Source organism: Brachyhypopomus gauderio, chromosome 4, assembly GCF_052324685.1.
Source record: "Brachyhypopomus gauderio isolate BG-103 chromosome 4, BGAUD_0.2, whole genome shotgun sequence".
NCBI lineage: Eukaryota > Metazoa > Chordata > Actinopteri > Gymnotiformes > Hypopomidae > Brachyhypopomus > Brachyhypopomus gauderio.
Window position 1 is genome coordinate 3,411,869 of NC_135214.1, and position 26,285 is coordinate 3,438,153.

Genomic DNA, 26,285 nt, shown 5'->3' on the forward strand with positions numbered 1-26,285 from the left:
CCAAGATCTTATAGCAATCTCATGTGGTCTCATACTGCCACCTACAGGTTTAGCTTCAGGCTAAAAGATAAAAACCCTTTTAAGACTCCACAAGGACATAAAGCAGCTACATTTGCACATCTGAGTACACAATCAGGTCATATTTCTCTTCCAGAACAGTATGTACAACTGAAGTCTAGATCAAACCATGAGAACAGAAATCAAAGACAAAGAAAACAGAATAAAAAATGATTCAGAAACATTTCTTCTTGAACATGTCCTAGGATCCAGACACACACAACAAAACCCACACGCTTCATTGTAATTAGAACAATTACATTAACATTACCAATAAACACATTCAATTCAATGTTTTTTTTTTTAAAACATTATATTTTAATTTCCAAACTCATTAGATTACAGAAAAGTTGCTTTTGTGGTGTCAGTACAACATTTTTTTTTTTATTTTATTTTATTTTTTTTTTTTTTTCATTATTATTTTTGTAAGATTCTGAAGGGGAGTCCAAAAGAACCATATCCCATACTGGGATACACATCAATAATCAGACATACTCCGTAGTGTTACTGACCTGGAGAGGATACTAGAAACTAATTTCAGAGGTTTCCAATACGTTATTAAAACAAAGTACCTCAATTTCTATAAACTTCAGCGGGTAATAAAGTTTCTCTGATTTCCTGATGCCTGTCGGTTGTAAAACAAAGCATACAACAGGAGAAGTTTACCTCTTAAGCTCAAACATCAAAATCAAAAGAATGGCTGTTCAACAGAACTCCCTAAAACAGCTGCCCACAGATCAACAGGAAGCCAAACACACTGGGGACGGGATCTACAAAAAGAAGCCATTAAATTCATCCAATCATATGAAAAAGTGTCCATAGATCCAAAGACGTGCCCCGACGGGGCCAAATGGCAGCTGGCTGAGACAATTCTCTGAACCATCAGTCTAGGAGAAGGCAGCCATCTTGAATATTCAAAAAAGTGAATCTAGCCAGCAGTTTTCTTTTTTTTTTTTTTAAAAAGGCAATAATTGAAAAGGAGAATATTCTAACTATTTCACACAGAGATCACACCTACACATTCTCCAACAGCAGGTGGCTGCATTGCTGCGTGAGGGTTTCGTTTGAAAGGAAAGATCCGGTCCGAGTACATACTGTGATGGCAGAGTTCTGCTACTTCAGAGGGACTTTCCTTCAAGTCCTTCTGTTAAACTAGACCCAGCAGGGTCAATAATATGCACCAGCACCCAGCAGAGTGCCACGATTTAACAGGAGAAGCCATACAGCAAAAGAGCAGGACGAAAATAACACACCTTTGTAGCCCATGCTCCTCAATGCCTGCATCAGACAGAAGGGAGAGGCAGAGAATCTAAAAGGTGTGCTAGAAGCGAAGGGGGAGAGGGAGCTTTCTGAGTGATCGATAAATCCCTTCAGTACAGCCGCTGGAAGAGCTGTGTGCGACAAAGCGGCTCGGGGAGGTTAGTCGTCGTCCTCGTTCTCATCGTACTCCTCGTCGTCGTCCTCGTCGCCCATATAAGAGATGGGGGTTTCAACCCGGGAACCACTGTAGTGCGAGTCATTAGAGCTTGACGCCATCGTTCCATCTGCGCCACTGTCACTACAGACAGAACGACAAACGTCAGCATCACTCCCTCCCTGAGCCGGCGGTGGATAATGCCCCGAATGCCACTGATAATCATAAGTATGGGGTACTACCATTAAGGGGGTTAATGCAGATTCTCCGACCCCACCCCCCAACCCATCACTAACTCCACAAAGTACAGAAGCTTGGCCTCACCTGCCGACATGGTACCGCCCACCATTAGTGGACGATGCTCCCGTCATGTACACACTGCTGATGGGCCCCTGTGCCATCTCTGCTTTGCAAAATAAAAGCAAGTAATTTGATATCCTACAGTTTACCTCGAAAAATGAACAATTTGCACAAAGTGCTGTTTATTTGCCACAAACAATATTCAGCAGTGTTTTGGCTATATGCCCTATGTGTGTATATACGAGCTTGAGAGAGACCGTGTGAGAGTGAGTGAGAGAACATCTCTGGAGAGAGAGAGAGAAACAGACCCACAATAATGATATATCGCTGCATGCATGAGGGGCAGGTTGACTGGTTGAGAGGCAGCGTGGCTGACCTGTAACATAAGGCTCCAGTGCTTTGGGCACCAGGCTGCGGGCCATCTTCAGGTCTTCAGCAGAACACTTCCCCGCCTCCAGCCCACAGGCCATACCCATACGCTTCAACACCTCAATGTCATCATGGATCTCAAACATGCTATCAAAGTTGAAGAGGTACTCAAACCTGCACAACAGCACCAGAGGTTATTATGGTCTGGAAGACAACATGTAAAACGAATCAAACACAGGACGGAGACCCACAATGTTCCAGGAAGCACAACGACACAAACGACATGAAATCTATCTAAAACAGTGGTTGTTCTCATTAAAAGAACATTTAAAAATTTGCAGTGTGTAACAACTTAAACATTAGACTTTGAAATGTGAAATGTGGGCAGTCATGGCCTGGTGAGGGGCAGTCATGGCCTGGTGGTAGGAAACTGGTCTTGTGACCGGTGGGTCGTGGGTTCGATTCCCAGACCTGAGGCCATGACTGAGGTGCCCTTGAGCAAGGCACCTAACCCCAACTGCTCCCCGGGCGCCAGGGCTAGGGCTGCCCACCGCTCTGGGCACGTGTGATCCACAGCCCCCTAGTAATCACTAGTGTGTGTGTTCTAACTGCACAGATGGGTTAAAAGCGGAGGACAAATTTCGATTGCGGTGTAAAAATCACAATTGACAAAATATGGCACATTTCATTTCATTTTATATTATAAAAAAAACAGCAGTTTACTTGTCATTGGAGATGCTGCAGTCAATGACTGTTTTCTTGCTGGTGTTTATGATGATGAAAGGTAAGTGAATAACTGAATTGTCTGTTGGCAGCCGGTTCGTCTGCTGTTCTGTCTGCCGGTTACGCTGCACAAGGTTCTTGAAGGCAATTTGCTATGCACAGATGTTAAAATGCAAAAGGAATTAGCTTCAAAATTCAGCATTTTCCAACATCCTGAGATGTAGAGTCTCCAAAACTGATGTTCTACCTGTAAAATGAGCTCTTGGAGCTGTGACTGTTTCTGTTTAATTCTCTCCAAGCGTCTTTGCCTCTCCACCTGGAAATAAAGAGAACGGGCCAATTTTTTACGTTCTCTCAACTGCAGTCATGAATTCTCCTCAGGACATTTTTCTAAATTAGATGCATGAACTCTGCCATTTATGCACTGGGACTGAATATGCAGAACATGTTTATATACTTAAATATATTTAGATTGCAATCCACAATTGTGACACCTTGCAATATACCAAACACACTGGTGTCGCACCATCTGAACAGCACAATTCATCAAGAAAACGCCTACAGAACACTCACACAGATCCTTTCAAATAGCGGCGGTAGTCAGAGGACTTTATGTATAGAGCACCCTTCTGTAGTATCAGTACTGTAATACTGGTATAATACATGACAAATGATATTGTGCACCCCTAAACCAGTTGGGTTGATACAATAAGTTTCAAAAATCTTTGACTCGTTTTCTACTTGATCTTGCTCAGCAACTTATTAGTAATAATTAGTAGATTAGTAGCGGTGTTCAATCATGTAGATTATCACCAACATCATTAGCAGCAGCAGAACACAGCAGCAGAACCCGGGACAGAGAAGCTCGTCTAAGGTCTGCAGTGGCGTGTAGATTTGATGCAGTCTTTCCTCAGAGGGAGGATCCACACAGCAGCCTTGGAGCTCCACCTTTTAAAATGGTGAGCCAAGTGCACAGCACTGCTGGGCTGCCTCTGTCGCCCGTGCGTTCAGGAACAGCCACACGTCTCGGGACTCTGCTCCAGTGTTCTTCAGCTTGTTCTCTAGTTATCTGCCTCATCACTCCACCTTTCGCTCTCCGGGAGGAAGTCAGGCACTAACCAGTGTTCATTCTGCTAGCCATATTTGATTTGGTCTTGTTCCCAAGGCTGGTCCTAATTGAGCCCTCACGATGGAAACCATTTGTGTGATTCTTTGGCTTAAAAAAATCTCACCACAAATCAAATATCATAGATGTCCTCCATGTTTAAAATGAGGCCATCAAATCATTTGTTTCTTATATTTTCCCATTTAGATGCATGATGGGGGAGGGGGGGTTGCGTCTATTAATGTCACTACTGGAGATACACACTACAGAAATATATATATATATATATATATATATATATATATATATATATATATATATATATATATATAAAATAAAAATAAAGTCATTGCACAGGAAAAACAGGAAATAGCTGATATGTGCTTTTCATTGGAAGGACTCAAAACTCTTTAAAATGCATATTCATCAGTTATATGACTCAAGGTGATCTCCCGTAATAAATAGTTTTCTACGTTGCGTTATAGCAGACACACTAGACCTTTAGTAAGCATGGCGAGCGCTGCCGTCAAGAGTGGTGGTGGTTGCTGCTGGCAACACAACGCTGAGTCAACATGGCAATGCCCGTCACCCGCCAACGATGGATGATGGCCATGTCGTGCCCTAACGTATGCCCACATCTCGAGCGAAACTTTGTAGTCCTTTCGGCTTCATGCCTAAACTGCATATACAGCTCCAAGCTGAAGAGCTGTGTATTCCATCTAGGTCACCTTGGCCTTACCTGACAACAATCAACCATTCTGCACTGGCACTCGGCAGACGAAAATGATGACAAATAAGGAGAGTGGGTTGGGGACGTCTTTGGCCTGCTTCTCTCTAATGCGTTGTGAGGCCAGTTCATAAACTGAGAAACGCATGATGCTACATTAGTTCATAAACTGATGAGATTTCAGTTTCATGTGCAGTCATGTCTCTCTCTAGCACCTGCCCCTCCCTCCCCCAGACACGACTGCCCTCACAAGCCTCTTATGCTCGTCTCATAACTGGAGGAACATGGGAATAGAGTATGTGACCGTAAGCCAGGCGCGCTCAGCTGGGATCCAGCTCCTAGCCGGACAGACGGGGGAGCCCACCTCCAGGTTCTGGCATTCCTGGGCCGAGTTGGTGGGAAGGCCGATCCACTTAATCTCCTTCTTCTCTTTTGAGATTATGTTCATGGCCATCAGGACATTGAGAGCATCGTATACCCGCCGCCTGATGTTCTTCTGATCGTACACGTGCTGGAGAGGAAGGGAGGAAGAACTTAGCACAGGACACGAGCAAACCACCCCTGATCTAGGAGTTAGCTCCTGAACATCTAAAGGCGGAGGTAACTCCAAAGCATCCTACACTATGCAACACTGCACATTTTAATACACTCGTGATCTTGGGGATTGATTAAAACATGTAACTAGCTGTGCCACAACGGCAACCAGGCAGCTGCAGGAAGCTGCTCACCGCGTCGTTGGGGGAAATGGGGTTGTCTGCAGAGCTGAACTCAGCCACCAGTTCATCTGCTACTTCGTTGTATGTAGTGACGCCCTTCCTCTGCACCTTCTCACACACCTTCATGGAGAAATGCCTCAACCCTTTCCCGTTCTTCTCCCCTTTCTTACTTCTCTTCCTGCAGTCAAGAGCATTGCACACACCAGCTTCAATAACACAGGACATCACACTAGTACATGGGTTAAAGCAAGAAATTTTCATTTGACTGAAAAATTTTTCCTGGCAAAAGACAATGCCAGCAATTACTGAAAATGTAGTGTAGTTTTTGCCTAATTCTACACAATAAACACATTTATAAAGTATATTTATCTAAACAGCCTGTGTAAGGAGAGAAGAGAGAATGAACACCTGAGCAATAAATGTACATAAATGTTTATATAATGGAGTTATCTGGGGGTCCTCTTCCAGAAAATTATTTAAAGATCAAGTCAAATTTAGTGAATCCTGGTGAGAGGTATGAAGCTCTCTTGTTTTTATCAGATTCACCATCGCAAAAACATAAGCCGTAAGATTACATGCTTTAAGTAGGTATGTTACAAAAAATTAACACCACTGGATAGAGCTTTTAAATACAAACAGAACAACACCATCCATGTTAAGCCTGGTTTAAGCCTTTATACTTGACGCAGCACGAGTGGCGTGAGCAGCGCGAGGGTCCGCACGCCGAAAATGACGTAATCGCGGTGGCTCCACCCGTGCGCGAGAGCCTCGCAGTTTTGTAACTTCGCGCGCACAGCGCTTCAGCGCAGTGAACCAAGTCATGTTTGCCGGGTTCATACACCTTTATAAGGTGGAATTAAAGCACTTGTACGTCACTTTCAAGGTCCATGTCTGATATTTTAGTGGAGAAAAGACTCCATTTCAACGCGTTCTCAACGTTAAATTTAAGTTAAATATTTATACATATACTCGAAATGACTCGAAATAATTGGCTTTTTATCACATTATTTAATGGTGGTTTATTTTCAAAACGCCCAATCTTAACGACTTCACGTTCTCTCATGTTTCGTCCTGGAATTACAAGAGGCTCGTATTTGTTAACGTAATAACTGTTCAGTCAGACAGATATTTGTTGTGAAACGAAGTAGTTACATTTTCAAGCATTTTAAAGTACTTTAGCCTAAATTCCAGCACTAATGCAACATTACAATTGGTCAGGTAAATGTTCATTCCCCTGTTTTGAGGGGTGTTTCTTTATACTACCACATATTGCTTCGGACTACACTGCAAAAAGAATGTGACGCAGCAAATAGCCTCCGCCGTTCGCGCAGGTGTACAGAGTCGCGCGCTACGATCACGCCAGGCAGGAGGGGGTTAAAAACTTTTCTACGTAACATCCGCAAATCTGAAGGCGGAATGAACCGCAAGTCAATCAAATGACACCGCCGTCATCCATCCAGCGCTGATGAGCGCCAGTGAGAATCATATTTCGGCCACAAAACAGATAGCACGCGCGTGTGTTGTTTATTATGATTTGACGGATTTTTTCCCCAAAAAAATCAAATGACGGAAATCCGTCGTAGTGACGGAGAACTTTAACCCATGCACTAGTATAACGAGACAGATGCTTCCTTCGGGTTCATAAAATGGACGCAGAGGGATCGTGCAGGATTACCTGTATGACGATATTACCACAGATATTATAATGCACTGCGTTACAAACCAACCCTCAAAAATGCAGTGCTGGAACTTCACTTCTGCCTTTTGTTAGCCATTATTGCTTTCCTTCAAAAACATGACGGTTAATAAAAAAAGGAGACTTACTAAGTGCAGGAAGAAAAAAATTTGATAAGGGCTCACCCTGAGGACCATGGAGAGGCATCGGATGGCTGGCTCTGAGTGATGAACTGAGAGCTGGGTGTGTGAGGACTGTTCATAAGAAGCACGTTAGACCCGCTGGGCCTCTGTGGTGTACCAATGACCTGAAAAACACACAGGTAACGCTCACAGCTCAAAATGGCAGACAGGCAGAGGGATGAAAACTCCATATTGATTCCACCACAACATCAAACCATCCTCAGGTAATACATTTTTCAACAATAATAAGAAAAATTTCTGTATTATACATTGCATGTTTTTTTCCATGGCCAAGTTTAGAAGGTGAAATTTAAACTACCATATGCCATTTCTATTTTGCATAAAATACATCAATACTTTTTTTACCCCAATCCTGATGTTATTAAATTTGACTGTTTGGGGCCACTGTCCTCTTCACGAAGCACCTACCATCTGTGGAGCAATGTTGACATTGGAAGGGCCCAATGTTTTTGGCAACAGTTGTTTCCCCACTGCAACAGACTGTGGATGTACAGTCACTAAGGACAAAACTCCTAAAGTGTAAAATGAATGCGGTTAGAATATAGTTTGCAATGTCACTCTTCCATAAGGTGAAGTCAGGGTATCAATAAGGCAGCCGGCCAATGCCATCTTAAACACATTACAACGTTAAAAGAAGACTGGGACCCATGTAAGAAGACTAGAACATGAAGCATCACTACCTTAAGAGCTGCGTGTCTGGCAGCATGACCTGCTGCTGGCCTTACCTTTACCAGGGCTCACGTTCTGGTCAATGAAAACCTTCAGCTCCCCATTGGCCTCAATCAGACCGGCCTGTGGAGAGAGAGGAAGGAAGAGAGATGAACTCTGCCTCGCCGCTCATAGCCACGAAGGAAGAGACTTGTAACGTATAAGTACTGGAACACTCACATCCTTGGCCATGATCCTTGGGGAAGAGGAGGAAAGGCTTGGTCTTATTGAAGAAACCAAGCGTTCACAAAAGACTACGCCTGCAAAAGACATTGGTTTTGGCCCCAAAAGCACAACGGCAGTGCCGTAACCGAGGTTACGAGAAAACACTTGTTTGAAACTAATGCATAATTTAGGCAACACTGATTTGTAATACATAGAGACGGGGTTTTACTTAAATTAACAAGCTAGCACTTATTAAAATGTGAATGCATGGGTTGCAGTTGGAGTGCATGCTATATAAGCCCCTTTTGGCCTGACAGCTCGTGCTCTCCGCATTGGGAGAGGCAACATTACAGTAGGCCGCTGCTTTCATGACTCCCCCCCCCCCCCCCCCCCCCCCCAAATCTACTGCATCTACGTGACTGAGCGATATCTACAGCACAAAGCCCACAGAGCCAAAACGGGGATGAGTGCGCCTTCCACACGATGCAACATTAATGATCTCTATGGCATTTCACTCCACCTATTTGACTCCAGCAATATTGAAGACTAGTCTGGTCTAAAACGGGACGTGGGCGCACCATTAAATTACACTGCGCCTGCAGTTACCCAAAGTTAACTAAACCAGTCGATTCGTCCAAGTTTTGGCTGTACTAGGTAACATTTTGTAAAAGTATGTGTTTTTTCTACAACCACACGTTCGTTTTGCTCACTTTCCCAAGTTGAAAAAGGCTGAGAAAACAGTCTAATGTGCTGCAGTATAGGAACTAATTCAAACATCCATCTTTGTTGCAACCTGTTCGAGAGGAAAAGAAAGTCAACAAACTGGGCCAGTGAGTAGGTACAATGTAAAGCGTGTTAGCACGGTTAGCTAGCTAGCTGGTGTGGAAACACGTTGTTTTGTAACGAAACCTCATCTAAATGAGAACAAAACGTGCTCGCCGTGGCCGATGCCTTCACAACGAGGAGCGTGTGTGCCAGTGTGACACTTAGAAAACGGCACCGCGTTAGATCGGCCATCTGAAAGTCAACTATGGAAACTTTCCATTGAACTTACGAGTGAACAGTGTGTTGTGCAGCCTGTCTTCTTGGCTCCCAGGGTTGTGTTGGCTTAGGTTTACTAGCTAGCTCACTTAGCTTTAGGGATAGAGGAAGAGGAGGTCTGAAACCCCCTCTCAAAACAGGAAACAATAAGTCAAATAATATAAAAGTTTTAAATCGTATCAAAATGTTGCTGAAACGCATCGCCGTGCAAAGGTTGTTCGCAACGATTATAAATGGTTTATTTTAAGGGAAGAAACCTTTATTTGTGTGACTAGCTACCTAGCTAACTCGCACCAACAAAATGGATGCGAACATGAGCAAGACAGCTGCTTATCGACACCGGCCAGTCAGCCAAGCAGTCAAACTCACACGACTGGTCTTCTTTATATATATGTGTGTGTGTGTGTGTGTGTGAGAGAGAGAGAGAGAGAACAATCTTTCATTTCAATAAAACTGAGATCAAGAAAACAGTCGTTAGGAGCCCCATCAAAGCTGACTTCTGTTAGCTCACGTTACTCACCTCGGAGCAGCCCGATAATGTGCCTGAAGGTCGGCGAAGGCAGTGGGGTGGAGGCAGCTAGCTACGATTCTTCGGAGAAATAACAATTCGTAGTTGCATTAGAAATTTGCATTAGAAAAAGGCCGACAAATACATCTCAGGCCAACGGTTCTGCCCTGTCAGCCATTTCTGCATCATAGCTAGCTACACCAACTGACATTTCACGTACGTTCAAAGGCCCAGATGGCCATCAATGTGACTGCATAAGCTCACATCTCTGACCGACACCTGTTAAACTAGTTCAGACTGCAGTAAACGCGACTAGTTACACCGCGGAGACGCGAACTCGCGGTGAGCTGCGTGACAGGAGGCGAGACGCCAGCCAACCTTAGCCGGACGACCACAGGGCGAGAGTCGCGTTCCGAAGTGAGGTCAAATCTTGCTTTAATTTCATCTTCCTAACTACATTAACACTCCTGCCACAACGACGTAGCCGGCCAACTAGTTACCTAGTTTGACAAGTTAGCGGTTTTTTAAAAACTCGCGACACAGTAAAAAAAAAGATTAGCGACACAGCTAGCATAAACTAGCCATTCTAATCACACTGGATGCGGCTCGCGGGCGTTTTCCTCACAAGTGGGCGATGGTTAGCCGGCTCCTTATTACGCGCGAGACCGCTAGCTGAGCGCGAGACCGCTAGCTACTCCAGCTAAATAACCGCCGGTGAGTGACGCCGATAGCGGGGGGCTAACCGCCAGATGTGGCTAACGTTCAATAAAGACAGCAGTCTCCGTCCCGTCTGAACATGTCAAGACACTTTCTTTCGTTTAATTCTTCACTCCCACCGCTGTCGCCAGATGTAGCGTGTGATATCTTACAGTTGACGCTTACATTTACGTTATACACCCTCTCTCTGAACCGCCGGCGCTGAATGAACCAAACGTAGAGTACGAACGACACCCTCTCCGGCTCCATCGAAAACTGAGCTTGGCGGTGTCTACAACATCCCGCACCGGATTGGACAATCGGACGCGTGACGCTGCAGAAGCGTTTTCACTAAGGCCACTCCTCTGCTACAATCTGATTGGGTGGTTCCATAATTTTCCTTGCACTAAGAGTCTCTTATTGGTCAACTTCGTCGAGTACCACCCATTACTGCTTAAGGGATAGTGGGTGGCACCCACTGGCGAGTAACCTGTTTTCAGACGGCTGGCATCGAGATCAACAAAGTTATTTAGGGTTGAAAACTTTATAAGGAATGGTTAACATTAAAATGAACACACACATTTAACATAATGCTTTTCACCACAAATTGTTAAAAATAAAAAAACAGTTGGTAAAATTGTATGCGTATCTAATATTTTACACTGGAAAAAAAAGAGTTCAAATTTTTTTTTATCTAAAGCACTATCAAAACAGACATGCAACATACCATCTGTGAAACAAAGATAATTTTCAGTTAATCAACCTTCTCAAAAGTTTGCTCTACCATTGAGATTATATTGCCATAGTGAAGCCTAATTTCTAGTTAGGTCTTCTTTATTGATCTATGATGAACAATAAATATTTCATTTCCTAGCTATGTTGATTTTATTTTATTGATAGATTTGTTGGTTAATTGATTGATTTATAATGATTACATAATGATTGATACATATTTATACATTTATATATGTGACAGAATATATGTATCACTAGATTATCTAGTAAAAGTGAAGGTAATAAACATAGGCTCATAGTAAAGTAAGTGACGAGGGATAAGTAAATGCATTATTCTGTGATCAGAAGCAAAGCACTTTGTAAGTCGCTCTGGATAAGAGTGTCTGCTAAATGCCGTAAATGTAAATGTAAATGCATTAGGAGACACACAGACAGAACACAGGCAATTGTGTTGGTTTTTCCTTGGTAGAATTCATAAAATACCACTATCCCAATATAAGGAATTTCTATGCTTCTGTTTAGTGATTTGCTTTCTGATCATTCAAAAAAATTATAATTCTCTCATATTATGGAAAGGAGGGGAAAACACTTGCTGTCTTGGTTGAACAACACAATATTACTACTTATACTACTAGTGCTAATAATGACAACAGCTCAACAACTAATATTATTATGTTGATGATGATTGCTGTATTAGAGTACACTGTGTAACGTGTAAGGTTTACTGTTTTTGCTTAAACCTGCTGAGTCTAGAAATCACATAAATATATATATATATATATATATATATATATATATATATATATATATATATATATATATATATATATATATATATATATATATATATAGCTTAAAAGCAAGTGCCGCGTTCTGCTTTCAAAACTACAGTTCCCAATATGTTGGAGAGCCGGTGCGCAGACTCAGTGCGTCTCTAGCGCATTCCCTTGACGCTCACGCGCAGCCGTATATGGGACTACTGAGTATCAATTTGGTCAAACAGCGGGTGATAAAATGGTAGGTGATTTGAAAATTAAAATAAAACGGTATTATTTACCGTTAGTATGAGAGGGAATGAAGTGTGTCTGATACGTGTAATTGCGGCGCAACTCAAACGGGGTTTCCGTCCGCCTCTGTCGCACCACTAGATTGTAGTGCAGAAATCTTGCAGGCTAGGAGCAGGAAGGTCAGTTGTTGATATGAGAGTCTTGCACGTCTCTCTCCCTTCTGGGTGTGAGGACTATAGTAGCGATCTGTCCTTCAATTACATGATAGCTGCCACGGAGAGGCTGCGTAGCGCTCGTCCAGCCTTTACTTTCGCCGGTGCTTTAATACAAATAGTGTTTGTCGTGCGTAATTGGAGAGTCGTCCTTGCGCACTCCATGATCAAACCAACCAGTTCTACTAGTTCCCAATAGAGCCGATCTATTACACGTGTGTCCCCCCAAACCTGAACTGTTATTAAATATATATACATTAATATATAGCTGACTTTTGTACTATGTTTATGTATTTGTGAATCAGGATGACCAGATGTTGTCAATTTCACATTTCATGTCGTAATAGTAAAGCAAGTTGAATTAAATGTAGGCTGTAATATGAAAATAGCCGGGTCACAACATGGTTTGTTTGTGAACTGGACGCCCCGAACTGGCCAGAAGTCCGCCGGCTCATATTACAAACCAACAGCTAGTTTTGCAAGTGGCCTGTCGCAGTTAAGCATGTGTCCTCGGTTAAAGCCTACCACATCTCGACGTTTGCCTAACCTTGTTTATTGTAGCTTACACGTTTGTTGTAACTGGAAATGATACATTCGGTGTTGTATTAGTATAAACCGAGCACCTGATTAACACAATTCACTGTTTTCTTACTACTGCCTGCTCGTGTCTAACGTCTCTGAATGTGTGCAATTTTGCCTCTCGGTATATTTGCTTGTCTTTGTTTGTACACACTGTTGAGTGTCTTTCTCCGTTTGTCAGAGTGTATGACTGAGGACCTGTCCTCTGTGTCCGTGCAGCATAAGCTGAAGTCTTCACAGAAGGACAAAGTTCGCCAGTTTATGTCCTTCACGCAAGCAGGGGAGAAGACAGCTGTCTACTGCCTTACCCAGAATGACTGGAAACTAGAAGTGGCCACTGACAACTACTTCCAGAACCCAGATCTATATTTTAAGGAATCCATGAAAACCACAGTGGACAAAAAGAAGCTGGAGCAACTCTATAACAGATACAAAGGCAAACTTTTCCCTTTTTTTGAACTTTGGTTCTTAGTCGTTTGCTACTTGTTGAATGTTGTTGCCAAGTATGACTGGTGTTTTTAAATGTAGGCCTTGTAACTCAAGTGTTTATGTGCTATGTGCATATAGGTGTAAACATAAGGTGTTGTCTTTCTCAGATCCACAGGATGAGAATAAGATTGGGATTGATGGAATACAACAGTTTTGTGATGACCTCAATCTGGACCCGGCCAGCATAAGCGTGTTGGTAGTGGCCTGGAAGTTCCACGCAGCGACACAGTGCGAGTTCAGCAGGAAGGAGTTCCTTGATGGAATGATGGAACTGGGGTGTGCTATGACCACATCAGATGGTCCCTTGAGCCCCTTGGCACCATAGTACACAGCATTATTGCACCATATTGCACCAAGACTTGTTTTCAGATTTGTTGAACATGCCTTCAGTTGAATGTCACACAAACATGTCCTGTCTTCTTGTCTGTAGGTGTGACAGTCCAGAGAAACTCAGAAGTGTGCTGCCTCGACTTGAACAGGAACTGAAGGACAGTGGAAAGTTTAAGGACTTCTACCAGTTTACATTCAACTTTGCAAAGAATCCTGGACAAAAAGGTTTAGGTGATGGTGGCCACGGGATACTGGGTGAACACAACACCAATACTGTCTAAATGTGATCAAGCTTTGGGAATTGACTTTCCTGTCTGTTTTGAATTTTAGATTTAGATATGGCAGTCGCTTATTGGAATCTAGTACTAACGGGCCGTTTCAAGTTTCTTGACCTCTGGAATAGATTTTTATTGGTAAGTTTCAGAGAATGTTCAGACAAATCTTTTGCACAGTAATGTAAAGCATTTTCCCTAATAATGAATAATAGAATGAAGTCAAAATACTTCTTTCCTGAAAACAAATGCTTGATTTATAACATTTATGGCAAAATGTGGTAAATATCACACAAATAAACATATAAAGAATTTAAGTTGTAAACATGCATTTTTTTTCTTGGGCCTGTGACTTTTGATATACCATAGATTGTTCTTTACAAAGCATGTCGATGATATTCAACGACTATTCTAATTATACAACACAACGATACATTGGGCATATTCAGTAATGGACTTTATAAGATTACAAGAGTTATTTAACTCTTTCTTCTTTGTGTGTCAATAGGAGCACCATAAGCGATCAATTCCCAGAGATACATGGAACTTGCTTTTGGACTTTGGCAACATGATTGCAGATGATATGTCAAACTATGATGAGGAAGGTATGTGTGCTTGTGCAGTTTGCATGTTGGTGATAATAAACACCTCCTGAATAGCACTATTCTTACAATATCTGGAGGTAATTGTGACAAATATAATTGTGCATTTGCTGGTCTGGAGAGCAGCAGATGGCAATTAATTTCAAAAGAGCTGAGAATAATCCTCTTTAAAATGTAATCATAGGACCACTGCTGTATTTCAGGAGCATGGCCAGTCCTCATTGATGACTTTGTGGAGTTTGCCCGGCCAATCGTAACTGGATCAAAGCACAAAACCGTATAAACCTGCCGCTGCTGTCTGACAGTGGGAGTCTTTGGCACCTAACTGACATCATTTTTTTAAAAGACTTGTATAAAAAACACACACTTTCTCCTCTCCCCTCTCCTCTCCTCTCTCTTTCACACACACACAGAAAAGAAAAGAAAAAAAATGGAGAAACACTTGAAACCAAACTGCCTGGCTTTATGAAGAAGGGGATAGAAAGGACTTGGACTTCCAAGCAGAAGGAGAGGAAGAACAGCTCAAGACTTCCTCTAGAGCATGTGCACAGTGTCAGCCGCTCCTGCTGCTGCCAGACTAATCCTGTCCAGAGACCCTGGGGGATTGTGGGGGATTGGGGAGGGGGGGGGTCTCCACAAATCCAGTACCTCTTTCTCATTGCAGGCAGTGTTACACTTGCACACCCAGTCCTTTCACAGCCTGAGTCGTCTGAGATTTGGAGGGCACATGACGTTATGTGGTTCATGAGACATTTTCTTTTTTGTGTACATACTCCCTGTAGGGTTTAACAAGGTGAATAGATCAGATGCACTTTCAAAGCCAGAGACCCTTGGACAGAGCAGCATGCAGCTTACACCACCAGCACAAAACTTGTTGCCGTTGTACAATAGTGTATCTACTGTAGTGGTATGTACAGAGATAAATATTATAAATAAACAATATTTTATAAAATATGGAAAAATGCATTTATAAATATGTGTGGAAGGTGATTTGTGTAAAGAACAACTCTTCTTCAATGCCTTGGTATAATGTATAATTTCATTTTATGTGTTACACTAACATCTGTTCTCTTGCAGACTCTAGTGTGACAGCAATACCATTCAGTGTTTCTCATATTTGTTTTACCAGTTGCCAGAATTATGTTGCTGAAATAAATTATTTCCCTTGTGGTAAAACTGGATTGCCTTTTTTCCCCGTGCCACTGGTACTAATTTTTGATGTTTGAAGTGACTGTGATCAGGCATAGGTCAGTTCTGCATTTATCCTGTATTTCCTAGCTAACATACCTTATGTACGGCTATACCGAATGGGTGTAAGAAAAGGAACATAATACTACGTTCTAGTATTCTAGTAAATGAACTACACCATAGTAATAAAAACAATACATGGACTCGAGGTGAATTTTTATTTTGATGGCAGGGGGCGCTGTGTTACAGATGTTATTTCGTATTTTTGTTTTGTTAAAAGTGTTTAAGATGCCTTTACTATGTCAAGACAATGTGTAACATAAATTCGTCTCATAGCAGTGAGTGTACGTAGCGGTCTCCAGAACTAACTCTCTCTCTCTCTCTCTCTCTCTCTCTCTCTCTCTCTCTCTCTATATATATATATATATATATATATATATATATATATATATATATATATATATATATGTGGCAGTCACTCCTGAGGAGTATGACGACCCCGGCAACTTCTCTCGTGCCAGTATAATCCTATGATATCCTAGGATATATATATATATATATATATATATATATATATATATATATATATATATATATATATATATATATATAACACACTCACCGGCCAATTTATTAGGTACACCTGTCCAACTGCTTATTAACACAAATGTCGAATCAGCCAATCACATGGTAGACATAGCCAAGACAATCTGTTGCAGTTCAAATCAACCATCAGAATGGGGAAGAAAGGTGATTTAAGTGACTTTGAATGTGGCATGGTTGTTGGTGCCAAGCGGGCTGGTCTGAATTGGGATTTATCAGGCACGACCATCTCTAGGGTTTACAGAGAATGGTCTGAATAAGAGAATACCCAGTGAGCGGCAGTTCTGTGGGCACAAATGCCTTGTTGATGCCAGAGGTCAGAGGAGAATGGCCAGATTGGTTCAAGCTAATAGAACAGTAACAGTAACTCAAATAACCAGTCATTACAACTGAGGCATGCAGAAGAGCATCTCCAAGTTGAACTTGGAGGCGGATGGGCTACAGCAGCAGAAGACCACACTGGGTGCCACTCCTCTAAGTTAAAAACAGGAAACTGCGACTACAATTCACACAAGCTCACCAAAATTGGAGAATAGAAGATTGGAAAAGTGTTGCCTGGTCTGATGAGTCTTGATTTCTGCTGCGACATTCAGATGGTAGGGTCAGAATTTGGCATAAAAAACATGAAAGCATGGATCCATCCTGCCTTGTATCAACAGTTCAGGCTGGTGGTAGTGGTGCAATGGTGCGGGGGATATTTTCCTGACACCTTGAGCCCATTAGAACCAACTGAGCATCATGTCAACACTACAGCCTACCTGAGTATTGCTGACCATGTCCATCCCTTTATAACCACAGTGTACCCATCATCTGATGGCTACTTCCAGCAGGATAACGTGCCATGTCATAAAGCACAAATGAATGAGATGAGGTCAATGAGTGAACAATGAGGTCACTATACTCTAATGGCCTCCACAGTTACCAGATCTCAATCCAATAGAGCACCTTTGGAATGTGGTGAAACGAGAGACTCGCATCATGGATGTGCAGCCGACAAATCTGCAGCAATTGTGTGATGCAATCATGTCAATATGGACCAGACTCTCTGAGAAACCTTTCCAGTACCTTGTTGAATCTGTGCCATGAAGGATTAAGGCAGTTCTAAAGGCAAAAGGGGGTCCAACCCGGTACTAGCAAGGTGTACCTAAAATAATTGTAAAATAATAAAATGGGTTAGATAAAGGATGTGTAATTTCAAGGTTTTTGTGCAACTTGCATACACATGGTCTATTTTGGATACAACATTTTAGGAATGTCAAAGTACAGTTTCAAAAGAAAATGTGTATCAGATGCATAGAGTCATAGTATTTCATTTTGCTTTTGTCCCAGTCTTGTTTTGACATACATAATCAATAACGAACATTTGGTTCATGTTTGCCATTAACAAAGTAAAGGTCTTTTGGTGGACTGTTTTGAAAATATAAACTGTTGATTTAATGTATATTCATCTGAAAACTTTCATTTAACGTCAGACGTGAAAAAAACTGCAACTCGTACAGTCTTAGTGTTTAGTCCACGTTATTCGTGATATGAACAGTTTGGACGTGTATCAATATTTTGAAATCTATTAACTCTTATGAATGTCTATAGTATTCACACTAATGAGATCGGATCTTTATCGAAGTGGCGACGTTTCTGGGGGGAGATTGTTGGTGTTACACAGAGTTTATGCTAACCGCGGGTTTCGGTCTTTGAGTAGATAATTTGGATAGCTAGCGACTACTCGGAATATCACTTCCTTTCCCTATATCTGTTTAGTTCGTTAAAATGTCACAGCTTTGTGTTTGAGCAGCCCAGCGACCATGAATCTCGACAGACTACGGAAGCGTGTGAGACACTACATAGATCAGGTAAAAGTGGCTAAATGAAGCAGCAAGCTAACGTTGCCATGGCGGCTCGCGCAGCTAGCCAGTTAGCCACGCTAGCTTGTGTTGGACCAACAGTCCGCCGGCCCGCGGGCCTGGTACAGTACCGGGCTGTGCGCGTTAGTTAGCCAACCTACTCACCAGTGTTGGGCCTGTCAGGCGTTATTACGACGTTGTGAGCCGTTATAGACTGTAAACACAATGGGCGAGCACGTCTCGAGCTGGACGGCTTTAGCTTGGCTGCTAACGTATCTAGCTAAGATTTGTATGACAGTGACGCTTCACTATTTTACTTCACGTTGTCGATTATTAAAATATAATGTAGCAGCGTTGGGGCTGATTAATGAGCCATTATGTATGTTTCAGCTGTTGTCCAACCTTGTTTTCCCCCCCTTTGCTTCATGAAACTCTTTAATGTCGTCCCTCCAGCAACAGTATCAGAGTGCTCTGTTTTGGGCGGACAAAGTGGCGTCTCTGTCTCATGGTGAGTGTGTCTCATGTCCTCCTCACATCACACCTGTAAAACAGGTCACATCTGCTGTCTTGAAGCTCTTGCGTTGTCCTCTGCCTCAGAGTTTTGGGGTGACATTTGAATGTGAGCTTATGCTGAATCATTAACCCGTTTTCTACTTTTCCACAGAGGACCCTCAGGACATTTACTGGTTAGCACAGTGCCTTTATCTCACTTCGCAGTACCACAGAGCTTCTCATGCTCTAAGGTCTCGCAAACTTGACAAGGTAAAGACCATTTACCTGGGAGTGCATCATGTAGACCTGCCTCACCAGACACCTGAATCGTTTTGACCAGTTTGTCAGTTGTACTCTCTGTAATATCTATTTTAGGGCTACATGTTATTTATGGGCGGTGCACAGTTAGAGGGATCAGTGTCACATTAATTAAGGGATGATTTAAAGAAACGAAGTATGTATGAGATAGTAATTAACAGTTTTTAGGCAGTAGCGAAGGCTGGTATGCTTCTGAAATCTGTTATGTTTTTGTTCCCAAGTTGTATGGAGCCTGTCAGTATCTTGCTGCAAGGTGTCATGTGAGTATTTCCCATCATACAACACTTGCACACATCCACTATTGCAGGGGTGCCCACAGTTTTCAGCTTGCGAGCTACTTATAAGATGACCAAGTCAGAAAGATCTACCGGGGTGGCGGCGAACGTAATTTGTTGAGGGGGGGGGGGGGGGTGGCGAACGTAATTTGTTGAGTGGATTGCAGATTGGCTACCGTGAATGTCAATCAAAATACAACCGTCAGTGCAGATGTGCGATTCATCTACTACTATTTTATGTGGCGCGATCTACGCACATTCCTTCGCGATTGACCGACACTTCCTTCGCGATCGACCGGTCGATCGCGATCGACGTAATGAGCACCCCTGCACTATTGCATTCGGTTTATAGTACACTTAAGCATTTTCATTCCACAGGTCATTTTCTCTATCTACTAACCTTTTTACATCTGTTTCTTTAAAGTATGCTGCTAAAGAGTATCAGCAGGCCCTTGACATTCTAGACATGGAAGAACCAGCAAGTAAAAAGATACTGGACAAGGGTCTAAAGGAGAGTCTAAAGGAGGACAGCGGCACCAGGGAAAGCGCCAAAGAATGGGAAATGTCCCCTGCATCAGTGAGCTCTCTTCCACATGTAGCCCCACATTTACCTCGTATAACCAGTCATCACTGCTCTCATCCTTCCATCTTGTAGAGTATTGAATTTAGTTCTGTGGCACTGTACACCTTTGCAGTTATGTCATCGAGTGCGTGTGCATTCCTGCCTGTTGATAACTTGTCTCCACGGTAGCACCTATTATATTCTCGGTAAGATTTGGAGGCAACAGCGGGCTGACCGCTCCTGTGGTGATCTCTCTCACTCCTGATTCCCTGTGGTGATCTTTCTCAGATCAGCAGTTCTATTTGTCTCCTGCGGGGCAAGATCTATGATGCCATGGACAACAGACCTCTAGCCACATCCAGCTACAAAGAGGCCTTGAAACTGGACGTCTACTGCTTTGAAGCCTTTGACCTTTTAACGTCCCATCACATGCTGACTGCGCAGGAGGGTGAGGGGGGGAAAGTCGAGCCGATTGCATTTAGTCATTTCGGTATTGAAACAAATGACCTTTTAGGGTGTTTGTATGTACACTGCTGGTGTGGGAATGTGTTTTCTCCTGTTGTTTTGTTTCAGAGAGAGATTTTCTGGATTCCCTCCCCTTAAGTCAACAGTGTACTGAGGAAGAAGAGGAGTTGCTACGTTTTCTTTATGAAAATAAGTTAAAGAAGGTGAGAAGGTTTCTCACCTTCCATTAGATATTTGAACCTTTTTTTAGATGAATTCACAAGATACACAAGTCCAAAGTTGGGTCTTATGCACCTCTGTTGACTGAAGTGCTGGTCATCACTCCGTTGACAGTATAACAAGCCCAGTGAGATGACCGTCCCTGATATGGTCAGTGGTCTTCAGGACAACTTGGATGTAGTTGTGTCTCTTGCAGAACGACATTATTACAACTGTGACTTTAAGATGTGCTATGCCCTCACCTCTATGTAAGTATACATCGTTTATTATTAACAGCCCCCTGGGGCTTAATATCTCCCCTGTCTCATCTTGAGGCCTCTGATGAAGAAACAAACTAATTGAAAAGGTGATAACGGAGCCTGACACTGATAGAAAGGAGAGACGGCATGGTGGAGCACCTGCTGTTTCAAAATTGCAATCTTGAAAAAAAAATCTCTACTTCTAAAAACATCCCTTGAGAAAACAAAATGGATGCAAATAAAAAGCCATATGGATGTGGTTGTGCTATTCAGAGAGATAAAATGCATCAAATGTGTAGAAATTGCACAAAATAGATTTGTGTATGTATATGTATTTCATAAATATGTGCAAACATCAATTGGATATTTACATAAAACCTTGAGATGCAGTATAATTAGGAGCTCTGTTTTCAGGTGTCAATATTACGTTTTTTTTCCACCACAACACGCTGCATGTGAATGCCTTAATGATCTTTTTGGCTTATTTATATGGAGTGCCTCTTGCGTTCCCTTTGACTGTAGGGTAATGGTGAAGGATCCGTTCCATGCTAACTGTTTACCAGTGCACATAGGCACACTGGTGGAGCTGAGCAAAGCAAATGGTAAGGCAGGTTTACACTTCGGCTTGAGGGACTATATCTTTCATACAGTAACATTTTATATCCTATATAACATTCTTGTCCTTGTATCCCTGCAGAGTTGTTTTACCTCTCTCATAAGCTGGTGGATTTATATCCCAATAATCCAGTGAGTGTGGGTCTTTTGTGTTTGGTTTTTGAGAATGTCGTTCTGTATGATTTGAAGCTGTGTGTTGTAACTGACTGTATTGTGGCTAGGTGTCATGGTTTGCTGTTGGTTGTTACTATCTGATGGTTGGACATAAAAATGAACACGCCCGACGCTACCTTAGGTAAGCCCTCATTGGCTGACGTTAAACACACACGGGCCGCGATTGGTCCTGCCGAGTTACTAACGAGCTGCTGTGATGTGTTGGGGCTGCAGTAAGGCCACCACGCTGGAGCGCACGTACGGGCCGGCGTGGATCGCTTACGGTCACTCCTTCGCCGTGGAGAGCGAGCACGACCAAGCCATGGCGGCCTATTTCACGGCGGCCCAGCTAATGAAAGGGTACGCAACGCCGCAGGCCTCCGCGTTAACCTTACCTTTCACCTGAATGCTGTCACGTGGCCCTTTGCCGGAAAACGTGCGCTCACGTGCGTCTGTCTTCCTGATCCACTGCTTCTCAAGGTGTCACTTACCCATGCTGTACATCGGATTGGAGTACGGGTTGACCAACAACCCCAAGCTGGCTGAGCGTTTCTTCAGCCAGGCTCTGAGCATCGCTCCCGAGGACCCCTTCGTCATTCACGAGGTGGCCGTGGTGGCCTTCCAGAATGGAGAGTGAGTGAGCCCTGCACTGACCACTTTTAAAACGGCCTTTGTGGGTTTTTTTCAATAAGGTCCTCTTGCACGTTGCTCTGTGTGTGATTTTTTTGACCTTGCCGATGGACTGCTTGTCTTGTTCCAGCTGGAAGACTGCGGAGAAGCTGTTTCTAGATGCAATGGAAAAGATCAAGGCCATTGGTAATGAGGTAATGTCCAGTCATTGTAAAACGGAAGGGTTTTTCTAATTTGTTTGCAAAAGCAGATGTTTGTATGACAGTGTAATAACAGTATCCCCCCCCCCCCCCCCCCCCCCCCCCCAGGTAACGGTGGACAAATGGGAGCCATTACTAAACAACCTGGGCCATGTGTGTCGAAAACTGAAGTAAGCCAAAGGCGATTTTGTTTTTACTTTCTATGAATTGTTAAAGGTTACACTTGTTATTTTTTCCTACTGATACCTTATTCAAGAGAATTTCAGATCGTGCAAAGCTTTGCTGATGGCTTTAGCACTGTGAAACTTGTCGCTGCTCTGCCTGACTTTCACAAGTCCTTTCGTGTAATTGGTAAAACCCACAAAACCCCAGATAAACAAAGCAGATGGTGGGAAAGTGAAAGTAGTTACCCCCCCCCCCCCCTCACCTTCATACAGAATGTGATTAAAATGACAGGAAAAAATATTAATAAAGTTTGGGCTGAGAATCAGCAGATCAGACATTTAAACTTTATTAATAATGTTTAATAATCTATTACAGCATGTTTCATTCTGTCCATCTGTTTATAATTTGTAATACCTTCATTATAAAGTCTTTGATGGAGGGCACCCTTGATTGGCACAGTTCCTGGCCAAAATGCTTTATTTCCCTGCAAGGTGCAGCATTGCTCAGACTAGGAAATGACCTGAGAAGGAGGTGCTTCTAAAATTAATCAGGGTAGTATTTTTAATGAAGCGCTTTTGGAGAGCCGTAGACATACTGAATTTCTTTTCTGCAGTTCATTTGGTTGCTTTGCTAATCCTGCTCTTGTCTCTCTGCATAAACGGAGGACTCTTTCTCTATTATAATTCCAGTGGTGAATGAATTATTCATGACCAATCAGAGATGTGCAATTCACATGAAAATGTGGTTAACTATTAATTGTTATACAAATTATGGTAATGATTTAATTGTTTGTGTGCTCTTGGGTCATTTCTACATTCAGTCACCCTGGGAACTGGAGAAAAGTCCCAGTTAGTTTACCACATATGGGAGGAAAAGGGACATTTGAAGACCGACCAAATATCTCGCTACTTTGCTGCACATAGCTTTAAAACAACCAGGCACCTGTCTGACTTTACTCAGACCTGTTGAATGTGCACTCATTATGCAGGAAACCCATGTCTTTAAACAGCGACCCCTTGTGTCAGGCATGAGAATAAGCCTGGTTTCATCTTACTTTAGTAATGAGCTGACCCTAAAGAGCCCACCCAGTAACAGTAAGGCCCTAGACGGCCAGAGCTGCTTCAGCACTAGACTGTCTGGCGAGTGCTCTTTGTTGTCTGCACGCGTTTATCTGCAGGAAGTACGAGCAGGCTCTGGAATACCACAGGCAGGCGCTGGTCCTCGTCCCCCAGCACGCCTCCACCTACTCTGCCATCGGCTATGTGCACAGCCTCATGGGAGACTTCGAAAGTGCCATCGACTACTTTCACACTGTAAGTGACCCTGCTGACCTCGTGGACGCACGTTTCCCGGCTGAGAATATAGAGGTCCACGTTTTTGGTCTACCTGAATGTTGTCTACTGTTCTTTCAGGCACTTGGGCTAAAAAGGGATGACACCTTTTCTGTAACCATGCTCGGCCACTGCATAGAGATGTATATCGGTGAATCCGATGCGTACATCGGTAAGTTCAGGTTGAGTTGCCCGTGTTGAAGGTGAAGGAGTCTTTGAGTCAGCTGCTCAGTGACGGAGGTTTTTGGTCGTCTGTCGCAGGGACGGACATCAAGGACAAGGTGAAGATGATCCCCAACACGACTGCCCTGAAGAAGATACTCGGGACGTCGGCCGACGACAGCGAGACTCCGTCCCGGCCGTTGGAGGAGGGCTGCAACATCGCCCTGGAGACGCCGCCCGCCGTGCTCTTCCAACAGTTCCTCCTGGAATGTGACATGCACGAGAACGACATGATGCTAGAGACCTCCATGTCAGACACCAGTACGTGATGGTGGCGTCCATCCAGTGTGAGGAGAACCAGACCAGAACTGAAGGGTGGTGATTTGCAAATATGACCGACAAGGGAGGCGAGCACATTGAGGGAGACCTCGGCTGTAAACAGGCGCCTCTGGAAGTCTAGGGTGACTTATGTTGCATCCCTGTGGAGTTTACCTATGAATAAATGTTGAGATGAATGCAAAAGAGGGTTTTGATGAAATGAGTAATTACAATAATAAACCCTGTATCAGTATTTTTATACACTGCCTTTGATCCTCTTGTCCATTACATAACGATATTAAAACACATTAACACTGGAAGGACTGGAGTGCTGCACCATACATCATTTTCAGGTGGCATCTTGCATTGTTTCCCCCCAAAATATATACACTATATTGCCAAAAGTATTTACTCACATATGAGATTAAGTGACATCCCATTCCTAATCCCTAAGGTTCAATATAATGTTGGTACACCCTTTGCAGCTAGAACAGCTTCAACTCTTCTGGGAAGACTGTCCACAAGGTTTGGGAGTGTGTTTATGGGGATTTTTGACGATTCTTCCAGAAGCGCATTTGTGAGGTTGCATACTCATGTAGGACGAGAAGGCCTGGCTCTCAGTCTCCACTCTAATTCATCGCAAAGGTGTTCTATCAGGTTGAGGTCAGGACTCTGTGCAGGCCAGTCAAGTTCATCCACACCAGAATCTGCCATCCATGACCTTGGTGCACAGTCAAGTTGGAAGGGGCTGGTTCCAAACAATTCCCACAAAGTTGGGAGCATGGAATTGTCCAAAATGTCTTGGTATGCTGAAGCATTTAGAGCTCCTTTCACTGGAACTAAGGGGCCAAGCCCAGCTCCTGAAAAACAACCCCACACCATAATCCCCCCTCCACCAAACTTTACACTTGGCACAATGCAGTCAGACAAGTACCTTTCTCCTGGCAACTGCCAAACCCAGACTGATCCATCAGATTGACAGATGGAGAAGTGCGTGCCTCCACCCCTCTAGAGTCCAGTGACGGTGTCCTTTACACCACTGCATCTGACGCTTTGCATTGCACTTGGTGATGTATGGCTTGGATGCAGCTGCTCGACCATGGAAACCCATTCCATGAAGCTCTCTGCGCACTGTTCTTGAATCTGAAGGCCACATAAAGTTTGGATGTCTGTAGTGATTGAGTCTGCAGAAACTTGACAACCTCTTTGCACTATGCACTTCAGCATCCACTGACCCCGCTCCGTCAGTTCACGTGGCCCACCACTTCATGGCTGAGTTGATCTCATTCCCAAACACTTCCATTTTCTTATAATACAGCTGACAGTTGACTGGAATATTTAGGAGTGAGGAAATTTCACAACTGGATTTGTTGCACAGGTGGCATCTTATTACACTTCCACACTGGAATTCACTGAGCTCCCGAAAGTGACCCATTCTTTCACAAATGTTTGTGAAAACAGTCTGCATGCCTAGGTGCTTAATTTTATACACTTGTGGCTATCAAAGTGGTTGGAACACCTGATTATGATAATTTGGATGAGTGAGTGAATACTTATGACAATATAGTGTATTTCTTTATTACTCAGTTCCTTATTTATAGTGCTTAAGTCTTCTGATCATTTGCAAGATATGTAAGCAATGATATTTTTTTCACTTTTTAATCTATTTCATCCACTCTGGTCCTAAACCAACAGTTTAAGAGTTCCTCTTCATTCACACAGCTGGTGGTTATAACCCCCACCCCACTTCTCTAGTTCTGTCGCTGCCTCTTCACTTAACAGCGTCGTGGCTCTTTCCAAGCAGGCGCAAAAGAGATTTCGCTGACAGTAATTTTAGGGGAGGGTTCCAAGCTGTCCTTGATATTGACATTAGGAG

General features: G+C 43.1%; 3 protein-coding genes across 11 annotated transcripts; 2 read left to right on the top strand and 1 right to left on the bottom strand.

Moving 5' to 3' along the window:
* Window positions 1-946: 946 nt before the first annotated feature.
* On the bottom strand, window positions 947-10,725 carry tfdp1a (transcription factor Dp-1, a). 3 transcript variants are annotated; one of them, XM_077001556.1, is made up of 13 exons: window positions 10,594-10,725; window positions 9,724-9,792; window positions 8,178-8,257; window positions 8,015-8,081; window positions 7,698-7,801; window positions 7,272-7,393; window positions 5,424-5,589; window positions 5,060-5,206; window positions 3,111-3,179; window positions 2,864-3,015; window positions 2,148-2,314; window positions 1,796-1,874; window positions 947-1,615 (listed from the first exon to the last, which is right to left on the bottom strand). In XM_077001556.1, exons 3-13 carry the CDS (start codon window positions 8,187-8,189, stop codon window positions 1,477-1,479), a joined length of 1,224 nt encoding a protein of 407 aa, XP_076857671.1. In that variant the 5' UTR covers window positions 8,190-8,257; window positions 9,724-9,792; window positions 10,594-10,725; the 3' UTR covers window positions 947-1,476. The 3 variants fall into 3 exon arrangements, with proteins under 3 accessions (XP_076857671.1, XP_076857673.1, XP_076857674.1); XM_077001558.1 differs by lacking the exon at window positions 10,594-10,725 and adding an exon at window positions 10,090-10,515; XM_077001559.1 differs by lacking the exons at window positions 9,724-9,792; window positions 10,594-10,725 and adding an exon at window positions 9,217-9,690.
* A 1,303-nt stretch (window positions 10,726-12,028) lies between these two features.
* On the top strand, window positions 12,029-15,809 carry dcun1d2a (DCN1, defective in cullin neddylation 1, domain containing 2a). Of its 6 annotated transcripts, none has more exons than XM_077001563.1 (8): window positions 12,029-12,159; window positions 13,122-13,376; window positions 13,537-13,705; window positions 13,860-13,990; window positions 14,090-14,172; window positions 14,540-14,636; window positions 14,837-14,910; window positions 15,047-15,809. In XM_077001563.1, exons 2-8 carry the CDS (start codon window positions 13,127-13,129, stop codon window positions 15,077-15,079), a joined length of 837 nt encoding a protein of 278 aa, XP_076857678.1. In that variant the 5' UTR covers window positions 12,029-12,159; window positions 13,122-13,126; the 3' UTR covers window positions 15,080-15,809. The 6 variants fall into 6 exon arrangements, with proteins under 6 accessions (XP_076857678.1, XP_076857679.1, XP_076857680.1 ...); XM_077001564.1 differs by having other exon boundaries at window positions 13,860-13,984; XM_077001565.1 differs by having other exon boundaries at window positions 13,160-13,376.
* Window positions 15,810-18,042: 2,233 nt separating this feature from the next.
* Window positions 18,043-24,668, top strand: cdc16 (cell division cycle 16 homolog (S. cerevisiae)). 2 transcript variants are annotated; one of them, XM_077001568.1, is made up of 18 exons: window positions 18,043-18,274; window positions 18,719-18,773; window positions 18,930-19,027; window positions 19,297-19,335; window positions 19,775-19,927; window positions 20,201-20,360; window positions 20,486-20,580; window positions 20,711-20,844; window positions 21,358-21,437; window positions 21,533-21,582; window positions 21,672-21,745; window positions 21,838-21,963; window positions 22,084-22,236; window positions 22,364-22,427; window positions 22,542-22,603; window positions 23,776-23,911; window positions 24,011-24,101; window positions 24,191-24,668. In XM_077001568.1, exons 1-18 carry the CDS (start codon window positions 18,227-18,229, stop codon window positions 24,418-24,420), a joined length of 1,848 nt encoding a protein of 615 aa, XP_076857683.1. In that variant the 5' UTR covers window positions 18,043-18,226; the 3' UTR covers window positions 24,421-24,668. The 2 variants fall into 2 exon arrangements, with proteins under 2 accessions (XP_076857683.1, XP_076857684.1); XM_077001569.1 differs by lacking the exon at window positions 18,043-18,274 and adding an exon at window positions 18,339-18,481.
* The last annotated feature ends 1,617 nt before the right edge of the window (window positions 24,669-26,285 follow it).

What these genes read in the sequence shown, in the direction of transcription:
- tfdp1a (XM_077001556.1), bottom strand. An exon ending in GAACGTGAGCCCTGGTAAAG is followed by an intron (nt 7,802 to 8,014) that starts GTAAGGCCAGCA and finishes TTTACACTTTAG; the next exon opens with GAGTTTTGTCCTTAGTGACT. An exon ending in AGGAATGCCAGAACCTGGAG is followed by an intron (nt 3,180 to 5,059) that starts GTGGGCTCCCCC and finishes CTTTATTTCCAG; the next exon opens with GTGGAGAGGCAAAGACGCTT.
- dcun1d2a (XM_077001562.1), top strand. Translation starts at nt 13,043, where the DNA reads ATGTGTGCAATTTTGCCTCTCGGTATATTTGCTTGTCTTTGTTTGTAC. An exon ending in GATGGAATGATGGAACTGGG is followed by an intron (nt 13,706 to 13,859) that starts GTGTGCTATGAC and finishes TCTTGTCTGTAG; the next exon opens with GTGTGACAGTCCAGAGAAAC. An exon ending in TCCTGGACAAAAAGGTTTAG is followed by an intron (nt 13,991 to 14,089) that starts GTGATGGTGGCC and finishes TTTGAATTTTAG; the next exon opens with ATTTAGATATGGCAGTCGCT.
- cdc16 (XM_077001568.1), top strand. Translation starts at nt 18,227, where the DNA reads ATGAATCTCGACAGACTACGGAAGCGTGTGAGACACTACATAGATCAG. An exon ending in ATTTATATCCCAATAATCCA is followed by an intron (nt 21,583 to 21,671) that starts GTGAGTGTGGGT and finishes TATTGTGGCTAG; the next exon opens with GTGTCATGGTTTGCTGTTGG. An exon ending in CATGTGTGTCGAAAACTGAA is followed by an intron (nt 22,604 to 23,775) that starts GTAAGCCAAAGG and finishes GTTTATCTGCAG; the next exon opens with GAAGTACGAGCAGGCTCTGG.